This window comes from Saccopteryx leptura, chromosome 9, assembly GCF_036850995.1.
Source record: "Saccopteryx leptura isolate mSacLep1 chromosome 9, mSacLep1_pri_phased_curated, whole genome shotgun sequence".
NCBI classification, from domain to species: Eukaryota; Metazoa; Chordata; class Mammalia; order Chiroptera; family Emballonuridae; genus Saccopteryx; species Saccopteryx leptura.
This window is the reverse complement of record NC_089511.1, coordinates 90,659,636-90,684,262: the sequence shown is the minus strand read 5'-3', so window position 1 is coordinate 90,684,262 and position 24,627 is coordinate 90,659,636. Positions and strand designations below refer to the sequence as shown.

Here is a 24,627-nt window from a genome sequence, read left to right as displayed (position 1 = left end):
GAAAGGGGGATGATAGGATGAGATAAACCTCATGGGGATGGGGGCAAGGGGGATGTTGATGGGAATACAGGAGAGGGGGGATGCATTCGGGCAACACTAGAATCTATATAAACACAATAAATTAAAATCAATAAAAAAAAGAAAGAAAGCTGTACACATGGCCTATTGAAATTCACAACAGGAGGTAATTTAGAGAACTAAATTAGATCAACTTCAGCAAACAGCAAGACCGAAGACATCATCTTCTTTGACAAATCTAATTATTACTAAACCAGGCTAGGTACTCAGCATGTCTAGCTTAGCTCTCCAAATGCGGGTGACATGAAGACTACAAGAAAAGGTATTCTGTGAGATTGTGTATTTGAGATTTTTCTTGCTTCTTGAGGTAGGCCTGTATTACTATAAACTTCCCTCTTAAGACTGCTTTTTCTGGGTTGCCTGGATTTGGAGTCAATGTGTTTTTACTTTCCTTTGTCACAAGATATCTTTCATATCTTCCTTGATCTCATTGTTAACCCATTTATTGTTTAGTAACATGTTATTTAGCTTTCATTTGTTTGTGTGTTCAGTTTTTTCTTATAATTGATTTCTGGTGTCATACCATTGTGGTCAAAGAAGATGCTTGATATGACTTCAATCTTCTTAAAATTATTGAAACTTGTGTTTTGTAGCCTAATATGTTGTATAGCTTAGAAAATGTCCTATGTGTATTTGAAAAGAATGTATATTCTACAGCTGTGGGATGAAATGGTTTAAAAATATCAATTAAATTTACCTGGTTTATTGTGTCGTTTAAAGCCACTGTTTCCTTATTGATTCTTTGTCTGGAAAATCTATCAATTGATGTCAAAGAGGTGTTAAAGTCCCCTATGATGACTATATTACTGTCTATCTCTCCCATTATGTTCATCAATATTTGCTTTATATATGTAGGTGCTTCTACATATAAACATGATTATTTATAAGTATTATATCCTCTTGTTGGGTTGATTCCTCTATCATTATGAAAGGTCCTTTGGCTCTTATTATGGCCTTTGCTTTAAAGTCTGTTTTGTCTGCTATACGTATTGCTATGCTAGCTTTTTCTTTCCGCCATTTACATGAACTATCTTTTTCCATCCTTTTACTTTCAGTGTGTGTGTCTATCTGAAGTGGGTCTCTTGTAGAGCATCAATCTCATTTTCTTATCCATTCTGTTGTCCTATGTCTTATAATTGCAGCATTTAACCCATTTACACTTAAAGTGATTACTTTTTTAATTTATTTATTAAATTTAATGCAGTGACATTGATAAATCAGGGTACATATTGAGAGAAAACATCTCTAGATTATTTTGACATTTGATTGTGCTGTATACCCCTCCCCCAAAGCTAAATTGTCTTCTGTCACCTTCTATCTGGTTTTCTTTGTACCCCTCCCCTCCCCTAACCCCTCTCTCCTTCTTCACCCCATCCCTCCTCCCCCCACCCTCCACCCCTGTTGCCATCACATTCTTGTTCATGTCTCTGAGTCTCATTTTTATGTCCCTTCTATGTATGGATTCATATAGTTCTTAGTTTTTTTTCTGATTTACTTATTTCACTCTGTATAATGTTATCAAGGTCCATCCATGTTATTGTAAATGATCCAATGTCATCATTTCGTATGGCTGAGTAGTATTCCATAGTATATATGTACCAAAGCTTTTTAATCCACTCATCCACTGACGGACACTTGGGCTGTTTCCAGATCTTCGCTATTGTGAACAATGCTGCCATAAACATGGGGGTGCATTTCTCCTTTTGGAGTCATTCTATGGTGTCCTTGGGGTATATTCCTAAAAGTGGGATAGCTGGGTCAAAAGGCAGTTCGATTTTCAGTTTTTTGAGGAATCTCCATACTGTTTTCCACAGTGGCTGCACCAGTCTGCATTCCCACCAGCAGTGCAGGAGGGTTCCCTTTTCTCCACATCCTCGCCAGCACTTATTCTGTGTTGTTTTGTTGATGAGCGCCATTCTGACTGGTGTGAGGTGATATCTCATTGTGGTTTTAATTTGCATTTCTCTAATGATTAGTGTTGTTGAGCATTTTTTCATATGCCTATTGGCCATCTGTATGTCCTCTTTGGAGAAGTGTCTATTCATCTCTTTTGCCCATTTTTGGATTGGATTGTTTGTCTTCCTGGTGTTGAGATTTACAAGTTCTTTATAAATTTTGGTTATTAACCCCTTATCAGATGTATTGTCAAATATGTTCTCCCATTGTGTAGTTTGTCTTTTTATTCTGTTCTTGTTGTCTTTTGCTGTGCAAAAGCTTTTTAGTTTGATGTAGTCCCATTTGTTTATCCTGTCTTTTATTTCACTTCCCTGTGGAGATAAATCAGCAAATATATTGCCCTGAGAGATGTCAGAGAGCTTACTGCCTGTTTTCTTCTAAGATGCTTATGGTTTCACGGCCAACATTTAAGTCTTTTATCCATTTTGAGTTTATTTTTGTGAGTGGTGTAAGCTGGTGATCTAGTTTCATTTTTTTGCAGGTAGCTGTCCAATTTTCCCAACACCATTTGTTAAAGAGGCTGTCTTTACTCCACTGTATTTCCTTACCTCCTTTGTCAAATATCAGTTGTCCATAGAACTGTGGGTTTATTTCTGGGTTCTCTGTTCTGTTCCATTGATCTATATGCCTGTTCTTATGCCAGTACCAGGCTGTTCTGAGTACAATGGCCTTGTAGTATAACTTGATATCAGGAAGTGTGATACCTCCCACTTTATTCTTCTTTTTTAAGATTGCTGAGGCTATTCGTGTTCTCTTTTGGTTCCATATAAATTTTTGGAATATGTGGTCTATATCTTTGAAGTATGTCATTGGTATTTTAATTGGTATTGCATTGAATTTATAGATTGTTTTGGGTAATATAGACATTTTAATGATGTTTATTCTTCCTAACCATGAGCACGGTATATGCTTCCACTTGTTTGTATCTTCCTTGATTTCTTTTATCAATGCTTTGTAATTTTCTGAGTACAAGTCTTTAGTCTCCTTGGTTAAGTTTATTCCTAGGTACTTTATTTTTTTGGTTGTAATTGTGAAGGGGATTGTTTCCTTAATTTCTCTTTCTTACTGTTTGTTGTTGGTGTATAAAAATGCCTCTGATTTCTGAGTATTGATTTTATATACTGCCACATTGCTGAATTCATTTATCAGGTCCAGTAGCTTTTTGACTGAGACTTTAGGGTTTTCTATATACAATATCATATCATCTGCAAATAATGAGAGTTTTACTTCTTTTCCAACTTGAATGCCTTTTATTTCTTCTTCTTGTCTGATTGCTAGTGGTGAAAGGGGGCACCCCTGCCTTGTTCCTGATCTTAAGGGTATTGCTTTTAATTTTTGCCCATTGAGTATGATGTTGGCTGTGGGTTTCTCATAGATAGCTTTTATCATGTTGAGGTATGTTCCCTGTATTCCCACTTTGCTGAGAGTTTTGATCATGAATGGGTGCTGGATTTTATCAAATGCTTTTTCTGCATCTATTGAAATTATCATATGGTTTTTCTCCTTCTTTTTCTTTATGTGATGAATCACATTGATTGATTTACAAATATTGTACCAGCCTTGCCTCCCCAGAATAAATCCCACTTGATCATGGTGTATGATTTTTTCCATATATTGTTGGATCTGGTTTGCTAATATTTTGTTGAGGATTTTAGCATCTATATTCATCAGAGATATTGGCCTATAATTTTCTTTCTTTGTGTTGTCTTTGACTGGTTTTGGAATCAGAATTATGCTCGCCTCATAAAAGGAGCTTGGAAGTCTTCCTTCCTCTTGAATTTTTTGAAATAGTTTGAGAAGGATAGGAGTTAGTTCTTCTTTGAATATTTGGTAGAATTTCGTTGTGAAGCCATCGAGCCCCGGACTTTTCTTTGTTGGGAGTTTTTTGATAACTGTTTCGATCTCATTTGTTGTAATCAGTCTGTTTAGGTTTTCTGATTCTTCCAGATTGATTTTTGGAAGATTGTATGTTTCAAGGAATTTGTCCATTTCATCTAGGTTGTCTAGTTTTTTGGCATACAGTTCTTCATAGTATTTTCTTACAATATTTTGTATATCTGTTGTGTCAGTTGTTATTTCTCCTCTCTCATTTCTAATTTTATTTATTTGAGTCCTCTCTCTCTTTTTCTTGGTGAGTCTAGTTAAAGGTTCATCAATCTTGTTTACCTTTTCAAAGAACCAGCTTCTAGTTTCATTGATCCTCTGTATTGTTTCTTTAGCCTCTATGTCATTTATTTCTGCTCTGATCTTTATTATTTCCTTCCTTCTACTACATTTGGGCTTTACTTGCTGTTCTTTTTCTAATTCTTTTGGATGCAGGGTTAAGTTGTTTATTTGAGCTTTTTCTAGCTTCTGAAAGTGTGCCTGTAGTGCTATGAACTTCCCTCTCAGCACTGCTTTCGCTGTGTCCCATAAATTTTGAGTTGTTGTATGCTCATTGTCATTTGTTTCTAGGAATTTTTTTATTTCTTCTTAGATCTTGTTCTTAATCCATTCATTATTTTAACAACCTGCTATTTAGTTTCCATGTGTTTGAGAATTTTTGAGCTTTTCTGTTGTGATTCATTTCTAGTTTCATGACGTTGTAATCGGAGAAAGTGCTTGATATGATTTCAGTCTTTTTAAATTTGTTGAGAGCACTTTTGTGCCCTAATATGTGGTCTATCCTAGAGAATGTACCATGAGCACTTGAAAAGAATGTATATTCTGCTGCGTTAGGGTGAAAGGTTCTGAAGATATCTATTAAATCGAGTTGATCTAGTGTTTCCAATAAATCTGCTGTTTCTTTGTTAATTTTCTTTCTTGAGGATCTATCTAGTGATGTTAGTGGGGTATTGAAATCCCCTACTATTATAGTATTGCTGTTGAACTCGCCCTTTAAATCCATCAAAGTCTTCTTTATATATTTGGGTGCTCTTATATTAGGTGCATAGATATTTATAATAGTTATATCTTCCTGTTGGATTACTCTCTTTATCATTATGTAGTGGCCTTCTTTATCTCTTACTATATCCTTTGTTTTAAAGTCCAATTTGTCTGATATAAGTATTGCTACCCCAGCTTTTTTTTCATTTCCGTTTGCATGAAATGTTTTTTTCCATCCTTTTACCTTCAATCTATGTGTGTCTTTTGTTCTAAGGTGTGTCTCTTGTAGACAACATATGTATGGGTCCTGTTTTCTTATCCACGCAGCTACCTATGTCTTTTGATTGGATCATTTAATCCATTTACATTTAAGGTTACTATTGATATGTCATTGTTTATTGTCATTTTCTTCTTTAAAAGTGTATTCCTTTTTTGCTATATTCTTTTCCCACTTTGATCTGTTTACAACAGGCCTCTTAACATTTCCTGCAGCATTGGTTTGGTTGTAATGAATTCCTTGAGTTTTTTGTCTGGGAAACTTTTTATTTCTCCTTCGATTTTAAATTATAGACTTGCTGAATAAAGTAGTCTTGGTTGTAGGTTCTTGTTCTGCATTACTTTGAATATTTTTTGCCATTCCCTTGTGGTCTCAAGTGTTTCTGTTGAGAAGTCGGATGTCATCCTTATGGGGGCTCCTTTGTAGGTGATAACTTTTTTTTCTCTTGCAGCTTTTAATATTTTCTCTTTATCACTTAGCTTTGGTATTTTAATTATGATGTGTCTTGGTGTAGGTTTCTTTGGGTTTCTCTTTAATGGAGTCCTCTGTGCTTCTTGGACTTGTGAGAGTTTCTCTTGCATTAATTTAGGGAAGTTTTCAGCTATGATATGATTGAACAAAGTCTCTATCCCTTGTTCTTTTTCTTCTTCTTCAGGAATCCCTATGATGCGGATGTTATTTCTCTTCATGTTGTCTCAGAGCTCTCTAAGAGTTTCCTCTGACTTTTTGAGTCTCTTTTCTCTTTTCTTCTCTGCTTTCATGCCTTCATTCCAGTTGTCCTCTAACTCGCTGATTCAATCCTCAGCTCTATCTATCCTGTTTTTAATTCCTTCCATTGTGGTCTTTATTTCTGATATTGTATTTGTCATCTCTGATTGATTCTTTTTTATACTTGCTATTTCTTTATTTAGGTGTTCATAATGACCATCCATTGTTGTTCTAAGATCCCTAAGCATCCTTACAATCATTATTTTGAACTCCGCATCTGGAAGTTTGATTATTTCCATATCACTCAGTTCATCTCTTGAAGGTGTCTCTTGTGGTTTCATTTGGATTGCACTTCTTTGTCTTCTTATTATCTGTTTTTGGGTGTTTTATTTGTAGAGTTGGTTGAGTCTAGGCTTGGTGTTGTCTGCCTCCAGTTTTCAGTTGTGTTATTTCTAGGTCTTCTTGGGTTGGTATCAGCTGTTATCTGTAATCCACTTTCGGATTTGGGCAGCTTTGAAGTCTTGTTTTTTTTGTTTGTTTTTTTTCTTAACAGGTGATAGTCTTGTTTACTGATCTCAGCAGGGGGCTTCCTTGAAACTGTATCCAGGAATGCGATGGGTGTAACCTGAGACTCTGAAGGCCTCTTTAGCCAGCTAATCTCACTGGGGGCAGGGTGTTTTCTCAGCTTCAGTAGGGGGAGGTGTATCTCAGATCTCCATGGAGACCTGAGTTACTGCCCCTCCTCCCCACTTCTTGTTTTCAGCTATGTCTTGTTGTGCTTATTGGAGCTGGATAGATGTCTGGAGATCTCTGATCCGGAAACACTTCAGCTCTGTTTTGTGAAAGGTTCAGTCCCTCCCCCAGCTATGGTCGCCTCCAGCATGGATGAGTCAGCTTTTTTAGTTCATTTCCTGCATCCCTTAGCCCCTCACAGTCTGTCCCTCTCCCTGTCCTTTCCACTTGGGAGATAAGCTGGTCTTTTCAACACACCTCACTCCCTGGTCGCCAGGCAAGTGGCTGTGAGCAGTAGTTTCTGCTCTTTTCTCTGTGTGAGATCCCCTCTGGGCTCTCAGCCTCACCACCCCCCTCTGTTCCTGTAAGCAGAGGAGATTCAGGCGCTCCCTACCAGGATTGTTGTGGCTTCTTCTTTGCTCCTTGGTTTTTGAGAGCTGTTCTTGCAGTTCAGAGTTGGTTTTTCATGCTGATTTTTCCTAAATTGATTTGTATTCCAGTTTGGTGGTGAGAGCTGGGCATCTGTGCGTCCACCTACTCTGCTGCCATCTTTTTCCCCCTTAGAGTGATTATTGATAGGAATATTGTTATTGCCAGTTTATTGTTCATATGTATGTACATTTTTCTTCTGTTAATTCTTAAAGAAGTTCCTTTAACATTTTTTGTAATGCTGTTTTGGTGGTGACAAACTCCTTTAGCTTTTTCTTGTCTGGGATACTTTCTCCTTCCATTCAAAATGATAGCCTTGCTGAGTAGAGTAGTCTTGTTTGTAAGTTCTTGCTTTACATTACTTTGAATATTTTGTGCCACTCCCTTCTGGCCTGAAAAGTTTCTGCTGAGCAATTAACTGACAATTTTATGGGAGCTCCCTTGTAGGGAACTAACTGCCTATTCCTTGCTGCTTTTAAGATTCTCTCTTTGTCTTTAATCTTTGCCATTTTATTTTTGTCTTGGTGTGGGCTTCTTTGGGTTCATATTGTTTGGGAGTCTACACTTCCTGGACTTGTATGTCTATTTCTTTCACCAGGTTAGGGAGGTTTTTAGTCGCTCTTTCTTCCAATGGGTTCTCAATCCCTTGCTCTCTCTCTCTTCTCCCTCTGGTACCTCTGTGATGCAGCTGTTGTTGTGCTTGATATTATCCCAGAGGTCCTTTAAACTATTCTCATTTTTTTATTTTTCTTTTTGCTGTTCTGATGGGTTAAACATTTCTGCTATCTTGTTTTTCAAATTATTAATTTAATCCTTTGCTTCATCTCATCTGCAACTGATTCCTTTTAGTGTATTATTCATTTCAGTTATTGTATTCTTCATTTATGACTGGATTTTTTTTATGGTTTCTGTGTCCTTTTTTTATGCTTACTATCTTTTTGTTGAAGTTCTCACTAATTTTCTTGTATTATATATCCTCATAACTGTTGTTTTGAAACTGTATCTGGTAGATTGCTAGCATACATTTTGTTTAGTTCTTTTTCTGGAATTTTCTTGTATTTTTTATTTTAGACATGTTTCTTTGTCTCCTCATTTTGGCTGCCTTTTTTTATTTGCTTCTCTGTATTAGGTAGTTCTGCTATGTCTCCCAGTCTTTGCTGGGTGGCTTTATGTAGAAGATAATCTGTGGACCCTATGGTGCAGTCTCTCTGAACACCTGACCTGTGTACTCCCAGAGTGTCCCTTCTGTATGTTGTATATGCCCTCCTGTTGCAGTTGAACCTTTATTGATGTTGGCATGTCAGTGGCTGGGACTGACCTCCAGGCTGAGCGGCTATGAGGATCAGCCACAACCACAGCATAAGGTGCTGTAGGGGCTGACCCCACTGAGTGGGAGTTACCCCAGCCAGTTTTGGTGCCTGCTGAGACCAGCCTTTGGGTATAATCTGGTGGTGCTTGTTTTGTTCTGAAGTGGTATGGTGGTTCTGAGTCCTCTTGGGAGGGTCTCTGATGCAGGCCAAGATCAGTTGCTGCCTGTAACAGGACCAAGGTTACCTGGTAAAAGCAATCCATGATTGGTAGCTCTTTGTGCTGGGTGTAGATATCTATGGGAGATGCCACACTGTGAACCGAGGCCATTTGCCAACAGTACCTGTCCTGGGACTATCCAGCAAAAGGTATAGAGCACCTTGAGGGCTGCCACCATCTTCTGGCTGCCCGTAGGCTCTGCCTCTGAAAGAGTCACAGACAGTGTGCAAGTTGGGTGATCAGGGTCTCACGAAGTCACCAGAGTGGGGCAAATGTTGTTCACCAGGCTAATGCAGATTCAGACTTGGCATGTAAATTGTTGGAGCAGGTTCTCCAGACTGGTGATGCTCAGTGAGTATGGTAGCTGTGGCACAGCAGCACAGAGCTATTCAGACTGTGCTCGGCCTCTCTGTGCAGCATCAACAGGGCTGCCTGCCCTACCACCCACACTGTGGACACTGGAGCCAGGAGAGGCTATGGACAGTATGCTGTGTCTGTGCCGACCTTGGGGGAGAAACTCACTCCTAACTACAGTATTTCTTTGTCCGAGTTAAAAGCTCCCTCTAACCTCAACATGTGTGGGGGGGTGCTTTCTTCCTGCCACTGACAACTCACAGGAAAGCCTGAAGTTGGTGTTCCAATATGCATTGCATCTCTAAACCTGACCTCCTTGTGCCTGGTCATGTGACTTGATCCCTGAAAAGAAATACCGTATTTTTCACTACATAAGACACACTTTTCCCCAAAAAGTGGAGGGAAAATCCCGTATGTCTTATAGAGCGAATGTCCTTTTGGTTTTTAGCTGCTGAAGTTCCCGGACAACTAGAAGAGAAATTGAACATCTCTTCTCATTTGTTAGTAACAGTGCTAGTGGTTGTTAATGCTGCTGTTGAGTTTACATTGTTGAAATACTATTGTGGTATATTTTATTAAATATTTTAACACACCATTTGGTTCAGAATTTTTTTTTTCTTATTTTCCTCCTTAAAACCCTAGGTGCGTCTTATGGTCAGGTGTGTCTCATGGAATGAAAAATATGGTAAATCACAAAGACATCAGGAAATCTTACACTCTAGGATCATCCAAATTTATGTGAGTATTTTCAATGGCTCCTAAACCGTAGGAAGTTGTTGGAGACAAATGGAATAGAAAAAAAAAAAACAACACTTCTGTTTATCATATGACAGAACAAATTACAAAATAGGAAAATGAGTAAAAAAAATAAAACATCAGATTATAGGCAATCGTCTAAACAGAAAATGGCCACTAAAACCCCTTCTTCCCTCAAGAAACCACCTTCCACTTTTGTCCAGTTTGACACCAGCTATTATTGCTCAAAAGGATGCCATCATTCAAAGGGTGTTGAGAGCAGATATTTTAAACAGAGAAGCAACCCAACAACAGTTCTCCTTTTGGTCTGTGTCTCTCAGAAATGTCTATTCCCTGTAATTCCTAGATGGCGCTTTTCTCCCGCTGTTGGGAGGAGGAAGGGAGAAAGGTATGGTTCTCCTTCGTTGTTGCTTTGTTTGATTTATTACATTCAGAGTCATTATCTAAAATAGGGTTAATCTCAGTAGAACTTAGACTGCTCTATTATTCCTTGGATGGGATTAATTTCATATTTGTACCATCATAAAGTAAAGAGTTCAAAATCCAATTACAAAGGCTTAATTTCATAGCAACTAAAGAGAAACATTTCTATCATAAAGGGAAATAAATACGAGGTTACTCCAAGAAACAGTTTGTCAGGGACTGGGGGCTAAGAGAAGCGTCTCCATTACTGTCACTCAATTTTTAGGCGATCATACCACCACCAAGGCTGGTGAGTCTGCAGAAGGGAGTAAATTTAATCAGCTGAAGTCAAAGTAATCAGGCGAGGGTGGCACGTTTTAAGAAAGGCCAATGTGAAGCCCATTTTCTCCTCTTTAACTCTGTTAAGGTGTCATCATTCCTGAGTTAGTATTCCTCCAGCTTGAATCTATAAAATGAATGTCTGCTGTGGAGTGCTAACTATGTTAGGGCTAACAGGATATATTTCACATTCTATTATCAGTTATTCCTCATAATTTTCCATGTGTCATGCTGGAAGACTGGTGAGCTAACATGATTAAGCTAAGAGTTGAACAGCTAAATGTATATTAGCAAATCAATCTGAATTTGTGCATAACCCAATCATGGTCCCACCTGCTAGGGAGAGGAAATTCATTTGCTTACATTAGTCTTTAACTCAGTTATCATTTGCCAGAATTAGGCGGTGAAGCCACATGTGCCTCTGTATTGGTCTGGAAGTGCCACGGGGTATGGGAAATAACTGCCCTAAACTGGGTGTTTCTGGAGGGATTTTATCCTTAACCGAGCAGCTGGCTGCCCCTCCTGCCTCCGGGAAGGGAGGGAAGGCGACACCGTGAGGTGAGTACACTGCAGAGGTGGGAACTTCTGTGCAGGGCAGGGGGCGCTGCCTGTGAGGTCCTCCCATTCCATGATTTATTTCATTCTACCTTTGACCCATTTCCTAGGCACGGCGCTTCAGTCAGCGTCCACTCACAACTTCTAAAGAGGGAGTTCAGCCGGAAAGAGCTAATTTTACATCTTTGTGTCTAAAGTTCCAAAGGGTTCCCAAGATGATTTAGAGGAAACATAAATCCCACATCAGATTTCAGCAAATGTTGGAGAGGTGCTCATGTGGCTCAGTGGCGGCTGAGTCTGGTGGGCCCCATCCCGCCCCACCACCTGCTGGAATAGCAATGAGCTGACAGCCCTGGTCCTGAGGGAGCAATGGCGGCTCCAGGCACCCTCCTGGCCACTCAGCAGTGGCTGGGCACCCAGAGAGAAGACAGCACATAGGGCCGAGGGTGTGACTTTGTTAAATAAGCTTACACAATGTTTATCCCTGACATGCTTTCTCGATAGCGTAATTCTGAGATGATATTGAATCTGTAAAACACCATAATGGCTTTACATTGCTAATTTTAGAAATTTGGCCCTATTACCCAAGGACTGGCACTCCAATAAGGTGCCTCTGGGCTATAGAGTAAATAAGAGGAACTTTTCGTTAGCGAAGCAGAGATCTCTTTTCTACAATGAACACAGAAACACTCACTCCCTGGGCAAAGTAAACACCAGAACTTTCTCCTCCGTAGATGTTTGACTTGTTACGTCAGAAAAAAATGAAGATCCCAACTACTCAGCTGGGAAAGAAACAGAGTCCTCATTGCCTCGACCCAAGCCTTGCTGGTTCCTTATCTCAGTAAGAAACATGTGAATTAGGCTGAACACAGACACAGAGGGGAGAAAATGCACCAAACAGCATGGTGAAGAAGAAAAAAATCACTAAATTTCACATCACTAGTCTGGGGTTCAAACTCAGCTTCACCACTCAGTATCAAAAGCTCTCAGGTCTCCACTGGAATATTAAGAGTGTCACATGATGCAAAGGTCCCTCCCAGCTGTCACCTATCACTAATTTGTGATCTCTCCCTCCCTGACTCTCTCCTTTACAGGACCTCGTCAACCCTTTTACATCACATAATTATAAGGCTCTACTGTCTTCCAATTGCACCTACCGTCCCTTTTTGTTTTGATTCATATAAATTATCTTCAATGATTGGGGGTGCTGCAATTACATTACTCTTTTGGTTGTTGTCACCTGTGAAACACATGATAGTGATGGGCATAATGCTGCTTCTAGAGGAGCTGCTCATGTGCTGTGGCCACACCACTTATTGTAGGCATTCGACCATGTGATGACAGTGACACAGAGACATCACTGTGTGACATGGGCTCTGCAGAGAGCAAGGAGGTGAGACACACTGAGCACCATTCTCTAAGGTTTTTGTAAGTGGTCATAGGTAAGTAAGGTGCATGGTTTCATTTTGGAAGTCAGAGCAACTTGTTGATTTTGTTTTTTTGTTTTTTTGTTTTAATTCACCAGTTAAGTGTGGTATGTGAGCGAATAACACTTGAGCCTGCATTTTGTAGGGGGTTGTGTTGCATGTATTTGTGTGAGGTCCCCTCCTGGGGGATATTTGAATTTACCTCTGTTCTTCTCTTAAACAGCATATAACAAAAGAAAGATTTGTTTTTAAAGGCATAAATCCACAAAGACCAAAAGAATGAAAAAGCAGAAACAACAACAGAATGGTAAAAGCTGTAAGGCAGAAGAGATGGCTGTGGTGGTCCTATTGTCTTTAACTGTTTTGAAGATAATTGCATAATGACTAAAAAATTTACAGAAATAAAAAAACATTCTCCTCTTTGTTGCCCACAGGGGACACCATAGTTTTACTTCTTCGGACCCCCACTGTTCACTTTGGCTGCCCTTTGTTTCTGTTGCCCAACTCAAACATCTTCTGTGTGCACTCCCAAAACATGGGAGGCAGCTCCCAGACAGCGAGGGTGTGTCTCACTCAACGGTGAGTCCCAGGCACTTTGTGTCGGGCCTGGTAACTGCTAGATGCTCCCTGAACGTCGGCCCAGTAAACGAGGCAGCCGCTGGTGCACACCTGATTCAGTTCCACTTCAGTAGTCGATGGGGCTGCTAGGAAGTAGCTGCCTAGCCTGAAACTACATTGCCTGGCGCTCTGTGCCCAAGAGGAGTTCTGTTCAATGTTCTGCCCAAAGAAAACTGGACAGAAGCTAACATGCGCCAGTTCTGGTTCTGAACAAGGCCACCTTGTGCTACTCTCCATGCTTTCTGTTCCTTTGACTGCTGGCTGGATCAGATGCCCAAATAGGTGACAGCCATCCCCAGATAACACCTTTCCTCAGTCATTGATTGGACTGCACATAAGAAAGAGATTTGTAATGTGTCAGGCTCCTGAGGATATGGCATTTAGTTGTTGGTGCAGCTGGTAGTACCCTACCTGCATAATCCAGGGACCAACCGAATGAGTGAGTGCACAGGCCAGTGTGGATCACCAGCTACCAGGCCATGAAAAAGCCCATCCCAAGGAGGATATAACCTCACCTTTAGGAGATCCAGTTTCAGCTGCAGCTCCCCTTGAGTGGACGAGCACAAGGCACCCACGATGATGCTCATGTACTCCTCAGTGTTGATGGCCGACAGCTGTTCCAGGATGCTGAGGGAGGCTCCCCGGTACCACTCCTCATCCAGGAAGATCTTGATGAAGGGCACCATGCCATGGTCCTTCAGGACAACTGCAGACCAGACAGACATTAGGGGCTGGGGCTATAGGAGCCTCTGCACCATTGTTTCCACCACACAGAAAGCTTTTCCTTGCCAATATCCAAGTTTGCTTTGCTACATTTTTATGTATCTTTGTACCCACTAGGAACTTTTTAAAAAAAAGTCCATACTCACTGTTAATATGAGGAAAGGGAAAGAAAAATTGTACAGCTGAGAATTAAAAAAGGAAAACTTTTTTTCTCCAGTGAGAATTCTGCTTTTAGGGGGAAATTTTTTTTTAATTTAAAAATCTAAGTAATACAAAGTTTAACTAGATATACTTTTACTCTTTATGCCACATGATTCTGTCATCCAGGGTCGATGGCCACTCTCTCTCTCTGCCAAAACCCTCAGTGGAAGTGAACAAAGATTGAAGTTAAGAATTTAATTTTGAGGTGGTCTCTTGGGAAGAGGAAGATTGAAGAAGTTCAGCAGGTGCTATCTATGTTTTTGTTAGAAAGTCATTCTAAGAATTTTCTTTCCTGGGATTGATATTTGCAGTGATTATGAGGAATGACCACTAGGAAGTAACTGGATCATCCAAGGGGCATGTTGTGGATTGACAGGTCAGTGCTACAAGGCAGGAGCTCACCAACTGCAGGCCAGGCGCTCCCTATGTGGGAATCTCCATGGAAATCTTTTTAAGAGTGGGTTCCTCAACTCCACCGTGGCTTGCTGCTGATTAAATAAATGCCTAGGAATATGCATTTATTCCAACCAGCACCTCCAAGGAATTTTGTTATACTCTAATATTAGAAACCCTCTACCATAGAACATTATCATTCACATTTTGTACAGCTGATCTCTGAGGGCCTTGGATAAAGACACACCAAGTCACCAAACCCACAGATGTCACTGTGTTGATGCATGGCTTCATAGTATAATATATATGTATACGTATTCTATGCATATATTTTTTAAAAAATAAACAACACAGAAGCTGCACGATCTTAGGAAGCTAAAACATTTGTTTTGGATGTGTGGGACAACTAAGTCCATCCTAGGCTGGAAGTATGTCAAGCTAGGTCTCTTAAAAATGACAAGCTTTCTTTGTCTATATTTTACAATTTCGATTTTTTAAAAGTATATGGTCAGTGCAGCAGGATATTAATGGATTTGACATGAAAGTGGGGTGTGGGTGATACTCTCTGGTCTCATATAGTTAGGATACAGCTTTGCTTTACAACCTTATTTGTCAATTTGAAAAGCAAAAGGTATCAAGCAAGTTGTCTACCAACACTGATGATCACTGAACATAAACCCACAAATGGACATTAACCGCACATTAATGCTGGGCATTCCTTGGATAGAACCTCTGATCATCGACACAAATCACTGAACAGAGTTCATGTTTTAGTGAGCAGTGACAAGGTGAATTTGGGGCCATTCTTACCAGTATTCCGAACCGAGCCCCTCAAAAGTGTGACTATGGTTTTCAGCATCACACAGGTCAGTTCTCTTTCCAGATCCTGAGCACCTGGAGTGGACTCTTTGTTTCCTGCCATATTGAAGAAGCAATAAAAACAATTTTAAATGCACACAGGATGATCCCAAATCTCTGACTCCATTAGTCTTCTGTCTTCTTAATTAAATGTGAATATAATCCTTCTATCATAAGGGAATCATAAGGGAGTGTGCATAAGGGAGTTTATAAGACCCCTTAGACCAGTGGTTCTCCAACTTAGCCACAGCAAAATCTCATGAAGGGCTCATTGTTTAAATCCAGAAGCTGGTTTCCTTCCTCAGAGTTACTGACTTAGGCAGTCTTGGGTGAAGTCTTAGGATGGCATTTCTAACACATTCCCATTTGGCGCTCATAGGCAGGTCCAAGGACCACGCTCGGAGGACCACTATTCTCCATGAGCCCTGACTCTCTGCTTGCTTGACTTTCCTGTAGGCACCTGCATTACCTTACACTCATGCTGGGGAGAGACGACAGCCAGCTCACACTGCAGGCACAAGATGCCTGAGAGACTGTGGAGTACTAGGTATCCCTGTTAGATCCAGGAGAGTGAACCAGGCCTGTGTGCTAACCATTGAATCCCCAGCATCAGAAAGTACCTGACACAAGAGAGAAGTGCAGTGCATTTGGAGAATGAATGAATGAGTAAAGGTAGAGTTTATTATTAACCAGGAGACAAAGTATGCAAGAAACGGCAAGAAACACTGAACAATAGAAGGCACAAAGTAAGTTCAGACACACCAGCTCACAAAAAAAGTTCAAATTCACATGGGAATGGTCATAGGTCTGTGACTGAGTTTAAGAGTAAATTTGCTCTGGCTAGGTAGCTTAGTTTGAGTGTTGTCCCAATATGACAAGACTGCAGGTTCGATCCCCAGTCAGGGCACATACATAAGTCAACCAACAAATGGAACAATAAATCAATGTTTCTCTCTCTTTCTCTCTCTCTCTCTCTACCCCTTCTTCTTCTCTCTTTAAAATAAATTAAAATTTTTTTTGGTAAAAGTAAATTCAGCCTGACCAGGCAGTGGCACAGTGGATAGAGCATTGTACTGGGATGCAGAGGACCCAGGTTTGAAACCCCGAGGTCACTGGCTTGAGCGCAGGCTCATCCGGCTTGAGCACTGGATCACCAGCTTGAGTGTGAGATCACCAGCTTGAGCACAGGGTCACTGGCTTGAGTGCGGAGTCACTGGCTTGAGCATGGGATCATAGACATGACTCCATAGTTGCTGGCTTGAGCCCGAGATTTCTGGCTTGAGCCCAAGGTCGCTATCTTGAGCAAGGGGTCACTCGCTCTGCTGTAGCCATGCCCCCTCCCCCAATCAAGGCAAGTATGAGAAAGCAATCAATGAACAACTAAGGTGCGCAATGAAGAATTGATGCTTCTCCTCTCTCTCCCTTCCTGCCTGTCTGTCTCTATCTGTCCCTCTCTCAGTCTCTGTCACACACAAAATAAAAAGTAAATTCAACATCAGGCTGCTGGACAGCAACACACAGCCGAGATAACAGAGAAATGCTGTGCAAAACGACTGTGCAAAAAGCAGTAGAAAGAAGCACATACAAAAGATGCTTTAAGACCTGGCTTGGGGCCCAGAGATGCCAAGGTGGGAGCACCTAACCCGCAGCCCTGACACTCTCAGGGAGGCACGGGCCCTTCCTGGACTGCACCGGGGGTGTGAGAGCAGCTCCTGGTGTGTTAGCTCAGCCTCCCCGGCTGTAGTAGCACAGTTCACACAGAAAGGTGACTCACATTCTTGAGCACCTAGTATGCACCAAGCCCAATAATGGGTCCTTATAGATATCTCCCCATTGAGCTTTCCCAAAAGCCCCTAACCCCTCCCCCCCACATACACACACTTCCATTTTGCAGAGGAGGAAAGAGGCTCATGGAAGTTAAGCAGTTAGCTCAGGATCACTCAGCTCATCAGCACCACAACCAAGATTCCAGCCCAGGGCCAGCTGGCCCCAATGCCATGCTCTCTCCCTGAGCATCTTCCCCTCAGAGAAGCCCAGGAAGCACACAGATTAATGACTTTCACTTGAGTCTGAGCACAATATCAAAAGGAACCAATGGCTAGAGAGCCCCTGGTCCCTCCCAGGAGAATAGGAGGAGAAGGTGAAGAAGCCAAAAGGAGGGGAGAGGTAAGTGACTGTTTCCTGTGTCCAAATGCCCCTCCAGGCTGAAGCCCTAGAGGGTCAGGTGTGGACAGACTGAGGGAAGGCTAGGAGCAACTGCAAGGAGTTTTCATGCTCTGATTCCCACCTGAAAGTCAGTGGAGGTGGGGTTGCAGACAACCACGTAGAGTGGCTTCATAGGGTATGTGCATGGGATGAGGTCAGGCAGGGAGTGAACCCCCACCAAAACTCCTGAGTGTCCTCCCGCTAGACAAAGGGACCCTGAAGTCCCATGGAAGGAGCAGAGGCTGCTGATGTTGAGAGCCCAGAGTGTAGGAGCTGAGGCAGGGGCAAAGGGACCATGCCCAGGAGCCATGCAAGGTACACAAAAGTGTGGCCAAAACTCAGTGGAGGTGAGCAGAACAGCAATGGCCCCTGCTCGAGGTGGAGACCTTAGGACCCAACAGCACCAAGTGAGCAAGGCAGCTGTATCCCACATTATCCAGACAGGTCCCCACCCCCAGAGCCCAAGGCTCTCTGAGCTCCCTTTCCCATATGTACTGCTGCGGACCTGTCCTCTCTGCTACCTCCCCATCTACACACTCAGACAATATTTAGAGTAGGAGACATCCGAAAGCTGAAAGTTCATCAGGCCTGAGTTAGGTCCACAAGTCTGTTTAAGATTGCAGCCCCCACACACCCCCATCTCTCCCTGGAGAAGATAAAGCCAATTATAGAAAATAGGGAAGCTGGAGTGACGTCACGGAAATGGCGCCGTGAGCAGCGCGTCCGACAGATCTCCCCAAAATCACAACAAATTTATCAACTAGAAACAGAAAAATTTATCCTCGGAGCATTCTGGAGTTCCACACAAACTGAAAGCGAAAGGACTGTTATCACTTGAATCTGAGAGACGAGGGTGTGGAGGAAGATAACTACCGCAAGGACATTCATTCAAGCCGCGGAGGGAGTGCGCCTGTGTGCTATCAACAAGACCACCCTCAGATGCCAATAAGAAAGAGGAAATCGAATATTATGGATACAAAAGAAAGAGAGGTAACACAAATAGATGTGGAAAAATCTATGGAGAAAAGACTTAACATATTGGAAGCCTTGGAGCTAAATGACAGAGAATTTAAAATAGAAATCTTAAAAATACTCAGAGATATACAAGAAAACACAGAAAGGCAATTTAGGGAGATCAGAAAACAACTCAATGAACACAAAGAATATATTACCAAGGAAATTGAAACTATAAAAACAAATCAAACAGAAATGAAAAACTCAATTCACGAGCTGAAAAACCAGGTAACAAGCTTAGCTAACAGAACAGCCCAGATAGAAGATAGGATTAGTGAAATAGAAGACAAACAACTTGAGGCACAACAGAGAGAAGAAGAAAGAGACTCAAAAATAATAAAAAACGAGAAAGCCCTACAGGAATTGTCTGACTCCATCAGAAAGAATAACATAAGAATAATAGGTATATCAGAGGGAGAAGAGAAAGAAAATGGAATGGAGAATATACTCAAACAAATAATAGACGAGAACTTCCCAAGCCTGTGGAAAGAACTAAAGCCTCAAATTCAAGAAGCAAACAGAACACCGAGTTTTCTTAACCCCAACAAACCCACTCCAAGGCACATCATAATAAAGATGACACAAACCAATGACAAAGAAAAAATTCTCTAGGCAGCCAGGGAAAAGAAGAGTACAACATATAAAGGAAGGCCTATTAGATTATCATCAGATTTCTCAGCAGAAACTCTACAAGCTAGAAGAGAGTGGACCCCAATATTTAAAGCCCTGAAAGAGAGGAACTTTCAGCCAAGAATACTATACCCATCAAAGCTATCCTTCAAGTACGAAGGAGATATAAAAACATTCACAAATACAGAAAAGATGAGAGAATTTATCAGCAGAAATCCCCCACTCCAGGAAATACTAAAGGGGGTTTTCCAACCAGATTCAAAGAACAAAAGAAAACAACACCACAAGTAACAGCTCCACCAAGAACACAATAAAACCAAACTTAAACTGTGACAACAAAAGAAAAAAAGGGGGGAGAGGATGGAGATTAACAGTAGCAAAGGATGATGAAGTGCAGAAATACTCATAAGATAGGGTACTACAATGAATATGGTAGGTACCCTTTTCATTACTTAATGGTAACCACCCATGAAAAAACCACCACAAAAACACTTGACTTAAAAAAGGTAGCAACAGAGGAAAGAAGTATGGAACACAAACAAACAAAAACAAATGATAGAAAAACAAAAGAGAAGAATCAAACAAGATACAAAACTAACAGAAAGCAATTTATAAAATGGCAGTAGGGAACCCACAAGTGTCAATAATTACACTAAATGTAAATGGATTAAACTTACCAATAAAAAGACACAGAGTAGCAGAATGGATTAAAAAAGAAAATCCAACTATATGCTGCCTACAAGAAACACATCTAAGCAACAAGGATAAAAACAAATTCAAAGTGAAAGGCTGGAAAACAATACTCCAAGCAAACAACACCCAAAAAAAAGCAGGTGTAGCAATACTCATATCTAATAATGCTGACTACAAGACAGAAAAAGTACTCAGAGACAAAAATGGTCATTTCATAATGATTAAGGGGAAGTTGAATCAAGAAGACATAACAATCCTTAATATATATGCACCAAACCAAGGAGCACCAAAATATATAAGACAGCTATTTATTGACCTTAAAACAAAAACTAACAAAAATACAATCATACTTGGAGACCTCAATACACCGCTGATGGCTCTAGATCCGTCATCCAAACAGAGAATCAATAAAGATATAGTGGCCTTAAACGAAATACTAGAACACCTGGATATGATAGACATCTATAGGACACTTCATCCCAAAGCGACAGAGTATACATTTTTCTCTAGTGTACATGGAACATTCTCAAGAATTGACCATATGTTGGGCCACAAAGACAATATCAGCAAATTTAGAAAAATTGAAATTGTACCAAGCATATTTTCTGATCATAAAGCCTTGAAACTAGAATTCAACTGCAAAAAAGAGGGGGAAAAACCCACAAAAATGTGGAAACTAAACAACATACTTCTAAAAAATGAATGGATCAAAGAAGAAATAAGCGCAGAGATCAAAAGATATATACAGACAAATGAAAATGAAAATACGACATATCAGAATCTCTGGAATGCAGCAAAAGCAGTAATAAGAGGAAAGTTCATATCACTTCAGGCCTATATGAACAAACAAGAGAGAGCCGAAGTAAACCACTTAACTTCACACCTTAAGGAACTAGAAAAAGAAGAACAAAGACAACCCAAAACCAGCCGAAGAAAGGAGATAATAAAAATCAGAGCAGAAATAAATGAAATAGAGAACAGAAAAACTATAGAAAAAATCAATAAAACAAGGAGCTAGTTCTTTGAAAAGATCAACAAAATTGACAAATCCTTGGTGAGTCTTGCCAAGGAAAAAAGGCACAGGACTCAAATAAATAAAATCCAAAATGAAAGAGGAGAGATCACCACAGACATCATAGATATACAAAGAATTATTGTAGAATACTATGAAAAATTATATGCCACCAAATACAACAATCTAGAAGAAATGGATAAATTCCTAGAACAATACAACCTTCCTAGACTGAGTTATGAAGAAGCAGAAAGCCTAAACAGACCAATCAGCAGGGAGGAAATAGAAAAAACTATTAAAAACCTCCCCAAAAATAAATGTCCAGGCCCAGACGGTTATACTAGTGAATTCTATCAAACATTCAAAGAAGACTTGGTTCCTATTCTACTCAAAGTCTTCCAAAAAATTGAAGAAGAAGCAATACTTCCAAACACATTTTATGAGGCCAACATAACCCTCATACCAAAACCTGGCAAGGATGGCACAAAGAAAGAAAACTACAGACCAATATCTCTAATGAATACAGATGCTAAAATACTAAACAAAATACTGGCAAACCGAATACAACAACATATTAAAAAAATAATACATCATGATCAAGTGGGATTCACCCCAGAGTCTCAAGGATGGTTCAACATACGCAAAACGGTTAACGTAATACACCATATCAACAAAACAAAGAACAAAAACCACATGATCTTATCAATAGATGCAGAAAAGGCTTTTGATAAAATACAACACTATTTTATGTTTAAGACTCTCAACAAAATGGGTATAGAAGGAAAATATCTCAACATGATAAAGGCCATATATGATAAACCATCAGCCAACATCATATTAAACGGCATAAAACTGAGGAAAAGACAGGGTTGTCCACTCTTAAATCAGGAAAAAGACAGGGTTGTCCACTCTCTCCACTCTTATTTAACGTGGTGCTAGAAGTTCTAGCCAGAGCAATCAGACAAGACAAAGAAATAAAAGGCATCCATATCGGAAAAGAAGAAGCAAAGGTATCACTTTTTGCTGATGATATGATCCTATACATCGAAAACCCGAAGGACTCCACAAAAAGATTATTAGAAACAATAAACCAATACAGTAAGGTCGCAGGATACAAAATTAACATACAAAAGTCCATAGCCTTTCTATATGCCAACAATGAAATATTAGAAAACGAACTCAAAAAAATAATCCCCTTCACGATTGCAACAAAAAAAATAAAATACCTAGGAATAAACATAACAAAGAATGTAAAGGACCTATATAACGAAAACTACAAGGCATTATTAAGAGAAATAGAAAAAGACACAATGAGATGGAAAAATATTCCTTGTTCTTGGATAGGAAGAATAAATATAATTAAAATGGCCATATTACCCAAAGCAATATATAAATTTAATGCAATTCCCATCAAAATTCCTATGAGATTTTTTAAAGAAATGGAACAAAAAATCATCAGATTTATATGGAACTACAAAAAACCCCGAATAGCCAAAACAATCCTAAGGAAAAAGAATGAAGCTGGGGGCATTACAATACCTGACTTTAAACTATATTATAGGGCCACGATAATCAAAACAGCATGGTATTGGCAGAAAAATAGACACTCAGACCAATGGAACAGAATAGAAAGCCCAGAAATAAAACCACATATATATGGTCAAATAATCTTTGATAAAGGGGCCAACAACACACAATGGAGAAAAGAAAGCCTCTTCAACAAATGGTGTTGGAAAAACTGGAAAGCCACATGCAAAAGAATGAAACTCGACTACAGCCTGTCCCCGTGTACTAAAATTAATTCAAAATGGATCAAAGACCTAAATATAAGACCTGAAACAATAAAGTACATAGAAGAAGACATAGGTACTAAAATCATGGACCTGGGTTTTAAAGAATATTTTATGAACTTGACTCCAATGACAAGAGAAGTGAAGGCAAAGATAAATGAATGGGACTACATCAGAATAAAAAGTTTTTGCTCAGCAAGAGAAACTGATATCAAAATAAACAGACAGCCAACTAAATGGGAAATGATATTTTCAAACAACAGCTCAGATAAGGGCCTAATATCCAAAATTTACAAAGAACTCATAAAACTCAACAACAAACAAACAAACAATCCAATAAAAAAATGGGAAGAGGACATGAACAGACACTTCTCCCAGGAAGAGATACAAATGGCCAACAGATATATGAAAAGATGCTGAGCTTCATTAGTTATTAGAGAAATGCAAATCAAAACTACAATGAGATACCACCTCACCCCTGTTAGATTAGCTATTATCAACAAGACGGGTAATAGCAAATGTTGGAGAGGCTGCGGAGAAAAGGGAACTCTCATCCACTGTTGGTGGGACTGTAAAGTAGTACAACCATTATGGAGGAAAGTATGGTGGTTCCTCAAAAAACTGCAAATAAAACTACCTTATGACCCAGCAATCCCTCTACTGGGTATATACCCCAAAACCTCAGAAACATTGATACGTAAAGACACATGTAGCCCCATGTTCATTGCAGCACTGTTCACAGTGGCCAAGACATGGAGACAACCAAAAAGCCCTTCAATAGAAGACTGGATAAAGAAGATGTGGCACATATACACTATAGAATACTACTCAGCCATAAGAAATGATGACATCAGATCATTTACAGCAAAATGGTGAGATCTTGATAACATTATACGGAGTGAAATAAGTAAATCAGAAAAAAACAAGAACTACATGATTCCATACATTGGTGGAACATAAAAACGAGACTAAGAGACATGGACAAGCGTGTGGTGGTTACCAGGGGTCGGGGGAGGGAGGGAGGGAGAGAGTTAGGGGGAGGGGGAGGGGCACAGAGAACTAGATAGAGGGTGGCGGAGGACAATCTGACTTTGTGCGAGGGGTATGCAACATAATTTAATGACAAAATAACCTAGACATGTTTTCTTTGAATATATGTACCCCGATTTATTAATGTCATCCCATTACCATTAATAAAAATTTATTAAAAAAAAAAAAATAGGGAAGCTACTGCTCTGTGAAGTCACATGCCCCAGGGACATGACCCTCATGGGACAGAAAGACATGAGCATACTCACTTTCTCTATTATGTCCATAATTGGCCAGCTGGACATGCAGAACAGACCCAGCTCACACTGACTCCCCACCTGTTGCCCCTCCCACCACCGACACTTCTGCGTACCTGACTTTCTTAGGATCTTGGCCCGCTTTCGCAGCTGTGCTAGCAGCAGACCCAGGAGCCCTGAGTCCCGGAAAATATCTGTGAAGAGCGGGTCTGTTCCTGCTATCCTGAGGACACTCTGCAGGGCCACCAGGGTGCAGTGTGGCTCGGGGCTGTCCTGGATCAGGCGCTGCACCTTCCCCAGGATCTCATGGGGCACATAGTGCAGCTCGAACACCAGGGCCTCCAGCATCTGGAAAAAATGCATCTGCACTTGGGCCGGCTTCAGGGGCACAATTTCCACAAACTGTGAGATGGGCTGCAGAGTCCATTCCAGCAGGAAGAAGTTGCGGGCGTTCCAGTCCCACATGGTTCTGATGGCCAGGAGGACTTTCGTGCAGAGGACAGAATCGCTGGCCTTGTGGAAAACATTCTGCAGGACTTGGAAGGCCTGGAGATTCTTAATGGTCACCCCTGAAAATGACAAAAGGGAGTAATCCTACAAGTCACTTCCCCTGCCTTATCGCACTATCATCAAGAAATACTGCCTCAAGTTCCTATTTTCTAGCTCTGGTGGAGGAATGCTTATTAGAAGTTCAGAGATCCAGCTGCCCAGAATGTAAGACTAGATCTGCACTGTCCAAGATGTGGTGGCTAATTGAGCACTTAAAAATTGAGCGCGCGCACACACACACACATACACA

General features: G+C 40.4%; 1 protein-coding gene across 1 annotated transcript in view; it reads right to left on the bottom strand.

Annotated features, from left to right (window-relative positions):
- The window catches only part of WDFY4 (WDFY family member 4), a 340,582-nt gene that overhangs the window by 268,165 nt on the left and 47,790 nt on the right, over positions 1-24,627 (bottom strand). Inside the window, 3 exon segments of the mRNA XM_066348526.1 lie at positions 13,539-13,729; positions 15,151-15,255; positions 23,945-24,397. Of these exon segments, the coding sequence (XP_066204623.1) occupies positions 13,539-13,729; positions 15,151-15,255; positions 23,945-24,397 (749 nt within the window).